Source organism: Rhagoletis pomonella, unplaced genomic scaffold, assembly GCF_013731165.1.
Source record: "Rhagoletis pomonella isolate Grant_MI unplaced genomic scaffold, Rhpom_1.0 Rhpom_scaffold_00048, whole genome shotgun sequence".
Taxonomy (NCBI): Eukaryota; Metazoa; Arthropoda; class Insecta; order Diptera; family Tephritidae; genus Rhagoletis; species Rhagoletis pomonella.
In genome coordinates, this window is record NW_023458602.1 from 310438 (window position 1) to 322006 (window position 11569).

An 11569-nucleotide genomic window follows, 5' to 3' on the forward strand; every position below is an offset into this window, starting at 1 on the left:
TGAGTGGAAACATCAGGAGCATGCTTTCTCTTTTGGTAAAAAAATTTACTAATTCTTGGAATACTCTCTCTACTGTTGCTCATGCCGCGTTTCGCTCAGATTGGGCACATCCATCCCGGAGCTGAAAATTTTCGGCCGAAAAGTTATTGGAACAAACAAACAACACCTTTGTGAAGTTACCATAAACTTGGCCATCCCGAAATATGCAGCTAATCATACTAAATAATGGTGAAAATATTGCATAAACAAATAGATTCTCTATGTGCATTACACAATGTAATACGAGTATTTTACTTGCCTTCCGTTTTGTATATAATTTTCGAAATAAATCACTAAAAGCTCGCTATAAAATGATGCTCAAAATATATTTTTCCAAATAATTTTTTAAATATTGTTTTTAAGTAAAAACCCACTTTATAGTTTCTTCAAAGAATATGGTAGCTTCAATTTAAAGAAAATGACAAAAGCAGAGTTTACGTCAAATGGGAGCAATGGCGAATAAGAAGAAGAAGTGAAACTGCCTTTAAATATTTGTATCATGGATTTATTTATAGATTGTATATATAAGTACATAAAATACTTACGGTTTGAGGAATTGGTTTTCCAAAAAACTGCTATAAATGCTGAAACTAATTCGCATACATTTTAATTCTAATGGTCAACGAATAACAATAGAGATAGAGACGAAATGGTCGACTAGTTTGTCAAAGCGGCAAATTTAATTTTCTCAGGGAGTTAAGGATGGCGATTAGAGCGAGAGGATCGCGAACGTATAACACCTTCCTTAATAAATGATGCAATAGCATCATAGAAAACAACAATATAAACCATGCATTTAAATTTAAATGCACCGTCTACCGAAAAAACGATGTTAAACGTTGTTGGTCAGAAGTCTTAAACTACAAATTTGATAACGAAAGTTTTTTTTTTTTCAATAAAGTGACCATTTAGGAGTTTTGATCGTGCCTACGTAGCGAACAACACGTATTCGGATAGCGTTCTTCTTTTGCCTTGTGCAAAAATACAAAAACCAAATTATTTAATACCTAAATCACTGTTTCAGAAGTTGCAAGTGTAGTATAAAACTAGCAGAAATAGTAGTTCATAATTATGTGCGAGAGCAATGCGCTTGACTCTATGTTTAATAAAATTATAAATTCATCAAATAATGACGTAACAAGAAAAAGAAAAAAGACAGCGTGACAGAAAACACGATGTCAAAAACCACCAAAAACAATTACTACGCAATACTAGATGAAGATCTAGAAGAGTGTAATGAAGCATTCATAAAATTCCAACAATATTTGCAAACCAACAAACTAAGTAACGATAGCGAAGAAACACGAGCTCATGCTATAAACAACAACTGTAACCCATCAACAAGTGCAGCAGCAGCCGAAGCTGCAACTACAAGTGTAACAAATAAACAAGAACCAAAAGCAAATGCAAATGTGAAAAACAAAAGCAACAGCAAAAACATTCCTCCAATTAATACATTCGATGTAGAATCGAAACAAATAATAGAACTGATTAAAGATGGTTTGAAGATAACTCAATTTAAAATAAAAGAATATACCCAAAATAAAATAGCGATTTATTTAACAAATCTCGACGACTATAAAAGAGTCCGCGGATATTTTGAAAAAGCCAAGTTAAAATACTATTCGTATACACCCAAATGCTTAAAAACTAAAACTTACCTGCTGAAAGGCCTTAACGGCAATACCAAATGCGAAGAAATCTTAAATGAGCTTCAAAACTATCAAAATGATAATCTCACCATACTTAAAGTAAGTCAATTCACTACGAAGAAATCTGTAGAGAAAAAGATAACGCTTCCTATATTCATGGTACAAGTAAGCGCTGACAGCAACGTTAATGAACTAAAAGCCATCAAATGCATACTATATCACTGTATCAAATGGGAACATTTACGCAGACCGGAGATCCCTCAATGTAGGAATTGTCAAAACTTCTTTCATAGTGCGGCCAATTGTAATATGCCAGCTAGGTGTGTGAAATGTAGTGGACTACACAATAGTAAAGAATGCCCTTCTCCTGAAGGCGACATAGCAGAAAAACGAGACCCATACTGCGTACTATGCAAAAAACATGGACACCCAGCATCATACAGAGGTTGTGAACGCTGAGCAGGCTGAGAGGTTGTGAAGAGCTGCAACAGAAAATGAAACTGAAAAAACAAAGTTTAGCTACGACTAAAACTAATCACCCTATTAATTATAACAAAACTACTAATCAAAATGTAAGCTATGCAAATATAACTAGAGAAGAGCGAGTTGCTCCTGATGCTACCAATAACCAAAACATGCAAAATTCTTATATATTAGAATTAAAAAATACAATCTTAGCACTAAGTAAACAAATTACAAACCTACAAAAACAATTAGAATTGCAGACTGCAAGGGTCGATGCAATATGTAGTATTATGGACTCAGTATGAGTGGTGGACCCTTACAAACTGTTAATAAACCTCAATTAAACATTATTTCCCTTAATGTTAACTCCCTCATAAACTTATGCAGAAGATTAGACTTAAGTAAATTTATAAAAGATAGAAATCCAGATATATTATTACTAAAGGAAACTAAATTAAATCCGAAACATAAGCTAAAATTTCTTGGATATAATTTATTAAGGAAAGATAGGTCGGCAGGTATGAGAGGTGGTGGAACAGCGATCCTAATCAAAGATAATATAAAATTTACCAAAGTTTTTAACCGTAAAATTGATAACTTATCAGTTTTCGAAATTTGCATTGTTAAAATACACATGCCCCCAAATAATATATTATACATAATAGCAGCATATTACCCGGCAGGGAACAATAATGACGTATTTAAAACAGAACTCAATACAGTTTTCGAAACTCTAAATCTTGAACAATTGAATCATTATTACATACTAGCCGGAGACCTCAACAGTAAGCACGCGGACTGGGGTAATGTCCAAGAAAATTCTAAAGGCAAATCACTAAAAGACTGGCTTACGTCAAATGAGATGAGATACCGCTGCAATCTATATGCCTCTGTATCTCCGTCATACTTAAGATCTAATTCGTTTTTAGACATCTGTATTGCAGACCATAGACTAAACATACAAAAAAGCAACGACACAGTCAACTGTCTCAACTGCCTTAACTACGATAGCGATCATAACGCCATAGAAATTATCGCCCGTAGAGACAACATTAGCTTATTCACATTACTGGACAACTCGCAACAAAAAACTTTGGACTACAAAAAAACAAACTGGAAAAATTTTAAAAGCACCCTGACATCAGAACTTCAAAATAAAACGCGGACACCGGACAATAGGAACTTGAAAAACTTTGAGATCGACCATCATCTAGATAAACTTAACAAAATAATATTAACAGCCATAGAGAAGAATGTACCTAATACAAAATCTAACAGCACTACTAACACACTTACCAACATACCAATTTTAAAATCATTACTTTTAGAAAAAAGTAAAACACTTACTTTGATAAAAAACTATAATCGCCTACAATTACATTGCTCTTATAGCACCATACAACAAGAAAAAGCCAAACTGAAACTAATAAAGAAATTAATTCAGGACAACATCAAAATACACATAAACAAGCAACTTGAACGAAAACTATCTTTTATCAAGACTAACGATCCTCTTAAAATGTCAAAAATTAAAAAATCTTTTATAAAAAATCAGGGATTGACTATCAGTCATCTTTGTATTCCATTTGCTTCATCCCCACTCATACAAGAAGCTGGACTAGATTGTACCGTTATTGAAAAGAATACTACAACCAACAATTACATTATTAAAAATAGCAAAGAAATAGTTGATAGAATTGGCGTTCATTTTGAATCAATCCACTCTCCAAAACAGAACAAACCTGACAATCTCATTCATTCACAGGTTGAAGATTGCTTCAACGAGTTTTTGAAAGCAAAAACTTTATTCGACAGCATTGAATCGACCAAAACAACATTTAACATGGAAAAGAGGGCAAATAACCTTTCCGAAGAACAAACTGAAAGATTCTTCATTCTTCCCAACGACCTCTCAGATGTATTTGCGAATTTGAAAGGCAAACTCTCATCAGGATTTGACCAAATACCAAATATCATCCTTAAAAATTTATCCACAGAGATAATTTTAGAATATTGTACGCTCTTCAACAACATGTTGAACAATGCATACTTCCCATCCCTTTGGAAAATCGCCAAAACTATAGTGATACCTAAAAAAGACAAAGATAAAAACAGTATCAAAAATCTTCGCCCAATCAGCTTGCTCCCAAATATTAGTAAGGTTTTCGAGGTAGCCATAAACATAAACATTAATAGAATTATCGAAAATAATAACCTAATAAGTCCCAAACAATTCGGTTTTAAATATGAGCACTCAACTATTCACGCCATCAGCCTTCTGGTTTCCGAAATAAACTGGAACTGGAATAAAAAATACGTCACAGGAGCTTGCTTCCTCGATCTAGAAAAGGCTTTCGACCAAGTGTGGGTAAAAGGACTCATAACAAAACTCATTGGATACAAATTCCCTCTTCATCTTGTAATACTAATTTATAATATGCTCTCTAATAGAAAATTCTCGGTATATACAAATGATATAAAAAGTACACGAGAATTTAATATAATAAATGGACTCCAGCAAGGTACTGTAAATGCCCCCATCCTTTTTAATATCTACATACTAGACTTGTTGCATAAAATAGACAACATAATTGCATTTGCCGATGATGTTGTTATTTATCACTCAGATAGTTCAATTACTAACATAAACACAAATCTCCAGAGTAAATACAATACTGTTGAAGAATATACAATAGATTGGCAACTCAAAGTAAACGCTAACAAATGTGAAACTGTTCTGTTTCGCCCTCCTATCAAAAAATGCAACTCAAACATTAAAAAAAATTGGAAAAAGTTCCAAATTATTTCGAACGAATCTAATTTCATAATTAAACAATCCGAGAGAGTCAAATACCTTGGAATATATCTTGATAAATTTGTATACTATAACGATCACATTAATTACCAAATAACGAAAACCACTAAGGCGTTCCATGCTTATAAAAAAATGTCCTCGACAACATTTTTGGATAAAAGGCTGAAATCCATTATGTATCAAACACTTTTAAGACCCATACTTACGTATGGATGCCAGATCTGGTTTAACATATCACCATCATACATGGAAAGACTAAGAAAATTTGAACGTAAAATTTTGAGATCCTGTACTTCCTTATACAGGTCAGCATATAGTAATTATACTAAATACATTTCGAATGCGAAGGTCTATAGTACAGCAAAAGTACCGAGAATTGACTGCCACATAATAAATTTGACAAGGAGACATATACTACGCTGTCTTAACAATGACAATAACACACTGATAAGAGCACCCTTCTATGAAAGCGAAGAATACTTTTCCCTTACAGTTAGAAATGGATTTACACCCCCAGAATAATTCCTTTACCTTGACAGGAATTTATTTATACAAAATAAAGATCACATACCGATAATCTATCACATCTTTAGAAGAGCCAATATGAAAATAATCACCTCGAAAACAATGAACACAGAAAACAAACGTTTTAATAATATATCTCTGCCAGAGACAAACTAGAAGCATCTTCCATCATAAGACAATGCTGGTGGCTAAATCACATATAACCACAACACTTGCTCATGCCGGACATCCGACATAACTTTCCCTTACTCAATTTTATCTTTTACTATAAATATTTAATCAGGCATTGTTTTTTAATGTTTTTTTTTCTTTGCAACATAATCTTGGTTCATACAAGCTTTAAGTTAAAGCGGTTACACATAAGTGTTATCAACTAATAAAATGTTATATTATATCATATGTAGCCCGCCAAGTACATGAGAACTCGTCTAGAGTCATTGTATAATTGTATTATTAAATGAAAACTATTGTTTATTTTAGTATATAAGATCATCAACATTGAAATAAATAAACAAAAAAAAAAAAAAAAAAAAAGTGGGCAATTATTGTTACATTTGACTTCTCATAACATTTCAACCGGTACATGGATGGATGGGAACTTTTGGTTCATATCTTGCTTAGAACCACAAAAGGATGGCTCATGTAATGATCGGGCCATTTTTTGCGTCATTTCCTGAGCTGATTGCAAATTGTAAAAATATAAATTTACCAAAACAACAGCCTTATGATTTAAGGTACATATATATCAGCAAAATATTTAGTATTTCTGATAAGCAATTAGTGGGTATACAGGCTTTTAACATACAATCATGATTTTTTTTTGTAATAACTGTATACAAAAAGGCTTGGGCATATCACTCAATCCACTTCCAGTTTTCTAAAACTGCCTACTATTCCAACATCAACATCACTTAAACCGATATTTGAGGAAATATTAGGCTGTTTCGTTATATCAATGTACATGTCATCAAGGGATAAGATCGCCGATCGTTTTTCTAATAGTTTCAATTTAAACTGTTTAATAATATCAGAAACCGGAATGGTCCCACCATATTCCCGAGGAAGAATAGCTGGTTTTACTTTTTCTTTCAAGGCGTCTAGTGTCTTATGGATCTGCATTAAAAAAAGATAATATATTTTAGGAACTTCTGGTTTATTAATTAGTTTTCCAACTTACAACTATACGTTTTCTTAGTTTTTCGCTGAGCAATGATACTCCCAACTCGATAATACGGTTCGCAAAATGCGGTATGTTAATGAAATGTGTTTCTTTATGCCTCATGGGAGTGGAATTCTGGAAAGAGCAATTATTTCTCTTTGAAATTAAGTAAACGCAGTTCTGACTTACCTGTATACATTTAACCATACTTCTTAAATCCGCGAGGGACCAAAGACTTGCGAACCCCATTTTAATTCCGCTTTCGTCGTTTATGTACACATAACCAGCTACTTGCGACTGCTCGTCGTCTAATAAGCTTTCGCAAATAAGTGAGTGAATACGAGCCATCTGAACAGAGTTATATTTGTATGGATCGAAGTTCCTCGCCACTGAAAGTATTATTTGTCTACCATTGTCATCCTTTTCAGGAAGCGGAATTAGATAACCATTATCAAAAATTTCACTGATCTCTGAGTCTGTAATATCTAGTTTTGAGAACCATTGCGGAAATAACTGACGTATAGTTAAATAACGTTCAAGCATTTCACATGCTTCAGGAACTGAGAATTTTTTGGTGCGTAAAAACCTTAGCAGAAACATGGAATCAGTTCGGCACTTCTTAATAGATGGGTGTTTAGATATCCATTCGCGAAACTGTTTTAATGCCTGCTGACGTATATTATCATCTTCATGCAGCTCTTCTTTGGCAAGTAGTTTCATTTCTGGACTTAGAGAACATTCATAAGAATCAAAATATTTGGTAGTCTCATAATCTGATGTGTTCAGTTGCTGCATTGTTTCGGTATCCTACACTTAAAGAAAGTAATAAGTAAAACAGTCAGTTTAGTAGCATTCATTATAAGGTGTATGTGATATTGATATAAATAATAATTTAAGCTACACGCCTTAAAAAGGAACTACTGAAAAGTGTTTATTGCCTAGACCCTAAATAGCTGTTATGATTTTTTTTGGTCGTTGGTCGTAGGACATTAAAAATTTTTTTAAGTTACTTTATGTTATTCTCAAAACTAAATTTTTTCGTTAATCATAACATTTATTTTCGATTTTTTTGTTTTTATTTTGCCTGCAGCTCGTTTCTGTAACTCCTCTCTATCGATTATTTCTCTACTGGTAGAGAGTATACGTCATTCTCTATTCATATATAAATTCGCCTTGGCAGAGAATTGTTACAGAAACGAGCTACTGGTTAGAATTATTCCCAATACAAACTTTTTTTCGTTGATCATAACTTTTATTTTCGACGTTTTTCTTTTTACATTGCCTGGTAAGAGTTATTCTTAAGACAAAATTTTTTCCGTTGGTCATAACTTTTATTTTCAACTTTTTTCTTTTTACGTTTCCTGGTAAGAGTTATTTTCAATGAAAACTTTTTTTCGTTGCTAATAACTTTTATTTTCGACTCTTTTGTTGCCACGTTGCCTGGTAAGAGTTATTCTCAATGAAATTTTTTATTTCGTTGCTTGTAACTTTTATTTTGAAGATGTTTGGTTATGCGTTGTAGTAATGAAATATATATCAGGCATTCGTTTTCGTATCGGACATCAAATTTGGTGAGACAGTTTCGATTCGCTTGAAATTTTTTTATTGCAATCGCATAAAAATTGTCGACGCTAGGCAACTTTTCTTAAATACGGCCTAGAATTTATATGTGTGTATGAACCAGACTTTCACATTTTTTGAGCAGTATGGCTAAGGAATTCATAAATATTTATTCAAGATTGATATATACAACCGATATTTAGCAAAAAAGTGATTTTAAATAAATTTGTAAAAAAAGGGGGGTGGCACATCCAACTTATTATATTATATGTGTACTATCTTAAAAACCACTAGACCCATCTCGACCGATTTTGGTATACACATTGTGCTTAGTCTCCTTAAGCAACGTCTTGAATACTTTTAAAATCGGACATCGTATTTTTTTCAACAACAACTACAAATACCAAAACAATTCGTCATTCTATTGTTATTTAATAGTAAAGTAAACAGAATCATTGGACATCTAAGGTTGACGACAGAGTAATTGCTAGAAGTGATGCTATGCTACAAATAAATATGATAATGACTAATAATAAGTTAAGTTTTGTAGCAACTACTCTGCAAGCATTATAAGCAATCCTTATATATTTAGTGTAATGCATGTTAAACAACAAAAAAAAAAAACGAAAAAATATCACGAGCTGTGGTGTAGTGGTAAGTAGTCCGCTCTTCCACATATCATAAAAAAAATTAGAAAAAAGTTTTTTCTTAGCAGCGGTCGACCGTCGGCAGGCAATGGCAAACCTCCATGTGTATTTATACCTTGAAAAACAGCTTCTCATAAAAATGCAATCGCCGTTCGTAGTCGGCGTAAAACTGTAGGTCCCTCCCCTTTGTGTGACAACATCAAGCCGCACGCCACAAATTCTTTATTCATTCATTCATTATTTATTCAGAAGAGGTTACATTTAAGGTTGTACAGACTGGTAAAACCCGCGAAGCTAAGCAAGCTTGTCTGCGGGTACGAATTGTTAATATTGATTTAACTAATACTCTCTTCAGGATACTAATACTAATAGCAGTGCTATAACATTTACAATGATATGTAAAAAAGATACGATTACAATGCAGCTTATGTCTAAGAATATAAGAAGTGATATTTTATTACATTTTTTCTGATTGTATTTTCCGGCAAATTTATGTATTGTGGTGGCAGTTCATTCAGCAGAGTTGGCGTTACGACGTTTGGTGTATTTTTGGTATAGTTATTTATGAAATTTGGGATTCTGAAGCGTCCTTCTTGTCGCCTACGAGTTTTGTACTCGTGGTCGATTTGTTTGCTAAAGCGCCCATTATCGAAAAACTCATCTAGCACTGCACACGTGAATATGGATTTAACATCGAGTATTTTTAGTTTTTTTTTTGCAAGAAGAGCGTCGGTTGGGGTATTTAGTTTCTTCGCCAATATTTTAAGCACATAGTTTTGGCTCTGCTACAGTTTCGTATATCCGGATGATGTTCCCCATGCTGTGATGCCGTGACGCAAGTAGGACTCCGTTAGCGAGTGATATGCCTGTCTTAGAACTCCATAATCTGAACAGTAGCTGAGATGTCTTAGCATAAATGTTGATCTCCTGATTTTCTTTTGTAACTCTGTAATATGCTCATTCCATTTTAAGTTTTAGTCTACTATGACTCCTAAGAATTTATACCTATCGACCACCTCAATATTTTCCGTGCACCCACAAGACACTAGAGTGTATCTAGACAAGCGTAGCTGTGAAAAACTATATTTATGTCCGAGCGTGCTATGTGAGGTGGCCTTATGTGCATAATTTTTGTTTTCGATGCATTGATTGACAGTCCGTTATCATGTGACCATCTTGTTATTATATTAAGCTTTCGTTGTAGTATTTGTGCTGCTGTTTTTAAGTCCCTATGGGACACAACGACGGCGGTGTCATCCGCATATGCATAGACCTCACAGTTCTTCAAGTTCTTCAACAAACTGTTTGAGTATATTAAATATAAGAGTGGACCCAATTTCGAACCTTGAGGAACTCCGTGTGTGAAAGATTTTTCTTCGCTTTTTTCCTCATATATTTTCACCTGAAACATTCTTAGTTCGAGATAACTTTTAAACAATCCCAGGCAATCTCCCCTTATTTCGGCATATTCCAATTTTTCCAACAGCCTTTTGTGCGACAGCGTGTCGAATGCTTTGCGAAAATCAATAAACAGAGCTAGGTTGTGTTGAATTTTGCTGAGGTGGTAGTTTAATGTGTTTGCGAAGTTTCCTATTCATATTTTTTCGTCTTTGAAATCCATATTGGTTGTGTTGTATCACGTCATATTTTTCTATAAATTGTCGTAATCTACTGCCTATCACCTCTTCCTTAATTTTTTCTAGTATAGGGACTAACGCTATTGGACGGTAATTTCCCGGGTCGGATTTAATGCCCGACTTATACATTGGCCGTATTATAGATATTTCAAGGCTTTCCGGTACATAAGATTGTTGTAGAATAAGGTTTCTAAGTTTCGTGATCACAGGTGTTAGCACGTAAATGTTATTTTTTAAATCTTTTGGTCTTATTCCGTCGGATCCTGGACTTTTCTCTTCATTCAGACCCGCAATAATTGAGGCGATTTCATCTTCACTAGTTTCGGGAAAATAAATAGAGTTTGCAATCTTAACTTCTACAGGTTCTATCGTTCTAATGTCACAGGTATGTATTGTACAATTGACGCTTTCTTTGAAAGTACTAGCCAAATTATCACAAATGAGCTTCAAACTTCCTTTAAAGTTTTTCGTAACAGTTTCGTCTACACTACTACATTTCTTTCCAACTATTTCATTTATAATTTAACACGTTTTCTTCAAGTTTTTTTTTTATTTTTGTAGAACAAATTTTGATTGTATCTGTTTCTCGTGTTTTCAAGTTTTCTGTTTACCTGATTTCGAAATTGCTTATATTGGGCCACCCTCTGCTTATCACTGGGATTTGCGCGCCACCTTCTATAAAGTTTGTCACGAGCTTCACATGCCGTCCTCAACTCATCGTTCATCCAGGCATTTGTTTTTCGCTGCCTTCTCTTTGTTGTTATTCTAAATGATTTTGTATATATGCCTCTAAATGTTGTTTGTATTTTTTCGCACATTTCGTTAGCATCATTTAACTTCATTATGCTACCCCGATTCGTGTTACGCACACCTTCACTTACTTTTAGGGTATTCAAGAATTTGTTGTTTATCTCTCTTGCTTGAGTTACCTCGCGATTAGTAGCGAGACTACATAACAGAGAGTAGTGATTTGTGATATTAGTTTCCACTACTGCAGATAATATAGTCAAAGCTCTCGCTCTAAAAAAATTTCGTTTAAATTTGCGCATATAAAGAGAGGTAACCAGTTT

At 33.7% G+C, this 11569-nt stretch overlaps 1 protein-coding gene across 2 annotated transcripts in view; it reads right to left on the bottom strand.

Annotated features, from left to right (window-relative positions):
- Window positions 1-6309: 6309 nt before the first annotated feature.
- The window catches only part of LOC118749787 (clavesin-1-like), an 8977-nt gene continuing 3717 nt past the window's right edge, over window positions 6310-11569 (bottom strand). The window contains exons 3-5 of one of the 2 annotated variants that reach the window (XM_036484568.1): window positions 6845-7462; window positions 6674-6790; window positions 6310-6609 (exon numbers count right to left, since the gene is read on the bottom strand). In XM_036484568.1, coding sequence (XP_036340461.1) covers window positions 6355-6609; window positions 6674-6790; window positions 6845-7462 — 990 coding nt within the window. In that variant the 3' untranslated portion in view covers window positions 6310-6354. Of the gene's footprint in view, window positions 6610-6673; window positions 6791-6844; window positions 7468-11569 lie in introns of both variants that reach the window. The other variant, XM_036484569.1, reaches the window with a different exon arrangement.